The 5161-nt window shown below is 36.6% G+C and overlaps 1 protein-coding gene across 1 annotated transcript; it reads left to right on the top strand.

Annotated features, from left to right (window-relative positions):
* The first annotated feature begins 2605 nt into the window (after positions 1-2605).
* On the top strand, positions 2606-4551 carry LOC137648274 (uncharacterized). Its single transcript, XM_068381200.1, has 2 exons — positions 2606-4229; positions 4547-4551. The coding sequence occupies exons 1-2, from the start codon at positions 2606-2608 to the stop codon at positions 4549-4551; spliced, it is 1629 nt and encodes a 542-aa protein (XP_068237301.1).
* Positions 4552-5161: the final 610 nt, after the last annotated feature.

Here is a 5161-nt window from a genome sequence, read left to right as displayed (position 1 = left end):
CTTTTTCTATTATTCATTTCATTGTTTAACTAAAGGGGCACTCATTAGAGCTCAGACCTCTGCCGCAGCAGCTTATTTCTTGACCTTTTGCTCGCCCTTACCTTGACCTTTAACCTTAACATGTATTAATTGGCGTGGAATTTCATACACTCAAATATGAGCCAAGTTTGAAGTTTCTGTGACAACGATTTCCAAAGTTATGGCTGATTACGTAAATTGGACATTTTGCTTGACCGTGACCCCTGACCTTGACCTTTGAACTTAACCTTCCAAAATTTAATAATTTCCAGCTATGTAAATAACAGTTATTCCCTGCAAGTTTCATTACTCTACGATTAATATTGTGGCCAAGAAGTTATTCACAAATATACAAACAGGGGAAAAAACATAACCACCTTCCAACTTCGTTGACGGAGGTAATGAAATATGTCATTGTTATCTTTTACAGTAGTCCTTTGCTTTGAATTGTTAATACAAATTGTTTAAAAAAGGTAAGATAATTTCTTATTGAGTTCACCCTGTGTAAACTGTAATCTGCAAAGGTTAGTTGTAATTTTTGCAATTGCAACAACAAAGATCAATAGATGAACGAAAATATGAAAAAAGTCAGTAAATTCTAAAAGGTTAAAGCAATGTTAATTATCAAAGGAAATGATTGCAATTAAATGCTACTATATTAGTAACTTCTAAATGCTTAAAGATCATCATCATCATAATCATCATCTCCTCCTCCTACGCCTATTGACGCAAAGGGCCTCGGTTAGATTTCGCCAGTAGTCTCTATCTTGAGTGTTTAAATCAATACTTCTTCATTCATCATTTCCTACTTCACGTTTCATAGTCCCCAGCCATGTAGGCCTGGGTCTTCCAACTCCTCTAGTGCCTTGTGGAGCCCAGTTGAAAGTTTGGTGAACTAATCTCTCTTGGGGAGTGTGGAGAGCATGTCCAAATCATCTCCATCTACCCCTCACCATGATCTCATACACATACGACTTAGAGATAGTTCAGTCTGAAGGTTAGATTAAACAAGTGTCAGAAAATTTTAATGATTGTAGAAGTTACTTTCCAGACATTTTAAAATCACCTTCTAAATCAGTAGTCTTGTTTGATACGTTCTTTTTTTCTAATATTTATATTTCCCTATATATACATTATTTAGTTCTGTCAAATAATTGAGGGTTTCGACAGTATTCGATTCAGCAAATATGATTTTTTATATTATTTATTATTATTATTATTATTATACTATTATTATTATGATTATTATTATTATTATTATTATGATTATTATTATTATTATTATGATTATTATCATTATCATTATCATTACTACTTGCTAAGCTACAACTCTAGTTGGAAAGCAGGTTGCTATAAGCTCAAGGACTCCAACAGGAAAAATAGCCCAGAGAGGAAAGTAAACAAGGAAACAAACTACAAGAGAAGTAACGAACAATTAAAATAAAATATTTTAAGAACAGTAACAACATTGAAATAGATTTTGCTTATACAAACTAAAAAAATTGATGAGGGATCAAGTATGAAGTGAACACAACTTCATTTATTTGATTCGTATTACCTTCGTGGGTATGACAGCTCTGTAAAAGTTCATATAAATGTTCATTGTATGACTAATTACATACAATCCGAAATTTTATTAATTATACATATGTATGTGTATATGTATGTTAAAGTTTATGACTAATTAGATACAACTCGAAATTAAATGTTATATATATATATATATATATATATATATATATATATATATATATATATATATATACAGTATTTATATGTATATGTATATATATATATATATATATATATATATATATATGTGTGTGTGTGTGTGTGTGTGTGTGTATGTATGTTAATTGTTTGTCTGTAATTAGATACAACGTAAAATTAAATTAATTACATTTATATATGTGTGTATGTATTTTAATTGTGTGACTAATTAGATACAACCCGAAATTAGATTAATTATATATATATATATATAAATGTGTGTGTGTATTTTAATTGTATGACTGTAATTAGATACATCTTAAAATTGAATTAATTACATACTTATATATGTGTGTATGTACGTTAATTGTATGTCTGTAATTAGATACAACTCGAAATTAAATTAATTACATACTTATGTATGTTTATTGTATGACTAATTATGTACAACCCGAAATTTAATTAATTACATATATATGTGTGTATGTATGTTTACTGTATGACTGTAATTAGATGCAACCCGAAATTGAATTAATTACATCTAATTTGAGATGAATGTTGATTTAATTTTAATCATTATATTTTTCTTCTAATCACTATCTCATTCGCCAATACAGGTTATAACCAAACACTAAGAAGTGTGTTTCAAATGAATGTCTGACGTGAAAATTATTTTGTCTGTCGGACAATGGATAATTATACGCATGTTGTGAACGAAAAGATGTATAATCATCATACAAACTCAGTGTCGCAGATATTATGAAAGAAAAATGCAATACCTTAATTAAATAGAAGTTGTAACTGTACCACTGTACTCCTCAAGTGATAATAATCCTATGCTTGGATTAGATTAACAACGAAGCAAAAAAAAAACAAGATGAAACTCCGCTATGACTTCCAACCATCCCAAAAGACTTACAGGACTTTTCCCCAAAAGGTGGTCCAATCGACTGGCCTGCTGGACCGCTTCGACTTCCTCAAATGGTGTTGTCCCTTCTGCCTAGAGAAACCTCGGTCCCAGTCCCGTAAATCCAGCGGTGTTCCAGTTATAAGGATTACGAGACCTCGGAGCCCCGATTCCGACTCCGATAGTGACGTCGAGGAAGAGACCAAGAGGAGAGATAGCGTAGGGAGCGCCGGTAGCGCCGGGAGCTCGACATCCTTGACCAAGTCTCAAAGAAACGCACATTCTTGTAACAAGTCTGGAGGAGATGGAGCGGCCGACGCTATCAGCCTGGAAAGTAGTGTGGGTTCTGGGGAACTCGATATCATCAACGAGGAGATGGATGAGGCGAAGGACTACGACAGCGAATCCATTGAGAGTAAAGAGTCCCTCCGGAGTAAGACGTCGATTCATAGCAAGTCGTCCTCGACCGCGAAGGACAAGACCTCCGCCAAGAGTAAGAGTTCTTGGAGGAGTAAGGACAAGGGGTCCGTCGGAGGGGATTCCAAAGACTCCCGCAAGAATAGCAAAGAATCTCTGAGGAGTAGTCGAGACTCCGTCAAGGATAAAGATTCCCAAAACGAGAAGACTCGTTCGCCGATGAAGAAGCTCATCAAGCACCTGAAGAGGACGACGTCATCCCCTTCGCCTATTGGTCGCAGCGGCGACAAACGCAGCGCCTCCACGCGATCAACGACGTCCTTGGAGGATGATGGAGGGAAAGGTGGAGGAGGAGGAGGAGGATGGCGCTCTGGGAGCAAGAAGTTCTCCTTCACCTCCTCCAGCGGGGATTGGAGGACCAGATCCGCCACTGTTGATAGTCGCATGAAACAAGCGAGTCGAGATGGGAAGAGCGATCACAAATCGGCGACGAGTGAGGTCATAGGTCAAGGGGTCATGAAGGCGAAGGGAGACGATGCACGGAGGTCAGCCACACTCGATAAGAAGGTCCTGAAAGCGATGGAATTAGCCGAAGTTGAAACTGACGGTAACCCAGCATTTAAGACCACCGCGACTTGGGAGAGAAAAACGAATGACGTGAAGACAGTAGGCCCCACGAAAGCGAAAAGGGATGGAATGATATTCTCTCATCCTCCTTCGCAGTGGGAGGAAAACGACTCTCCCGTGAAGAACCCGGAACAGCCACTAAGGGCACCGCTTCCCTACAAGGTCAATATGAGCGCTGAGCGGGATGATGATGACGATGATGATGATGATGACGACGAAGACGATGACATAACCATGAAATTCAAGTCGGCCCACAAGGCCTTGAGGAAAGATTCGGGAAGAGAGACGGGAAGCGAAATGGGCTTGGGAGAAAACGAGTTGGGAAGAACGACAGAAGAGGATCACAAAAGGGGCCCTTCGGATCACAAAGAATGGGACAGATGCAAGAGAGGCAAAGACGCCAAGGGACGCGGCAGGAAATATTACCCTGACGAAGATGACGGAGAGGAGGGCGGGGGCGAAACGACCGAGTCGAGCCCTCCGGAAACGCCAGCGGCGAAGGAGCACGTGTACGATTCGTCCTCGACGAAACCTTCGTCGGGTTTCGAAGGTAAGAGAGCAGCGCTGGCTAAAAGCATCTATCCAACTGTAGACCTTTTCCGCCCAGCAGGCTGGCTGCCTCTCTCCCTCTCACACGCAAAGTATAGCTCTCTCTCGCCAGCTCACCAGCAGCCAAGGCCTGCCTGCCTGCCTGATATGACGTCATTAGTACTTGCTTGCGTCATCCTTGACGTCATTGTCTGACACTTTTTTTTTTTTTTTTGATGTATTTGTTTGATATTTATTTTTTTTAGCATCTTGGCTTTGTTTATTTTAGTTTACTGTGTTTTATTTCCTGATTACCTGCTTTTTTATTTTTGCTTGCAGCATAATTATTTGTATTGAAGTGTGTGTATATATACTGTGTGTATATATACGTATATATATATGTATATATATATATATATATATATATATATATATATATATATATATATATATATATACACGTATATATATGTATATATATATTTATGTGGATATGTAGACATATATGTATGTATGTATATATATATATATATATATATATATATATATATATATATATATATACATATATATATATGTATATAATATGTATATATATCTGTATATAATGTATATATATGCATATATGTATATATATATACATACATACATACATACCATACATACACACACACACAGTTAGACATCCGTGTTTGATATTACAATAATCCTTGCCTGCTATCATCGTTTGATTTCATAGTTTGACCTTTTTCATTCAATTTGATATTAATTATTTGCATCCTCATAACTTTTTTTTTTTTTTTTGTATCTTCCTACTACCTTAATGTCTATTATTAACCGAATCTGCATAATCCATCCTTATCAAATTAATATTTGCTTTGCGTAATTTTCACGATTTTACGATACCTTATCTCTTTTTTTTTTTTTTTTACTTTGATTAATTAGCACGCCGAG

Source organism: Palaemon carinicauda, chromosome 10 (genome assembly GCF_036898095.1).
Source record: "Palaemon carinicauda isolate YSFRI2023 chromosome 10, ASM3689809v2, whole genome shotgun sequence".
In the NCBI taxonomy this organism is placed as follows: Eukaryota; Metazoa; Arthropoda; class Malacostraca; order Decapoda; family Palaemonidae; genus Palaemon; species Palaemon carinicauda.
This window is presented reverse-complemented; position numbering and strand designations above follow the sequence as displayed.

Bases quoted from the DNA above. Each gene is read 5' to 3' on its own strand.
- LOC137648274 (XM_068381200.1), top strand. From the start codon at position 2,606: ATGAAACTCCGCTATGACTTCCAACCATCCCAAAAGACTTACAGGACT.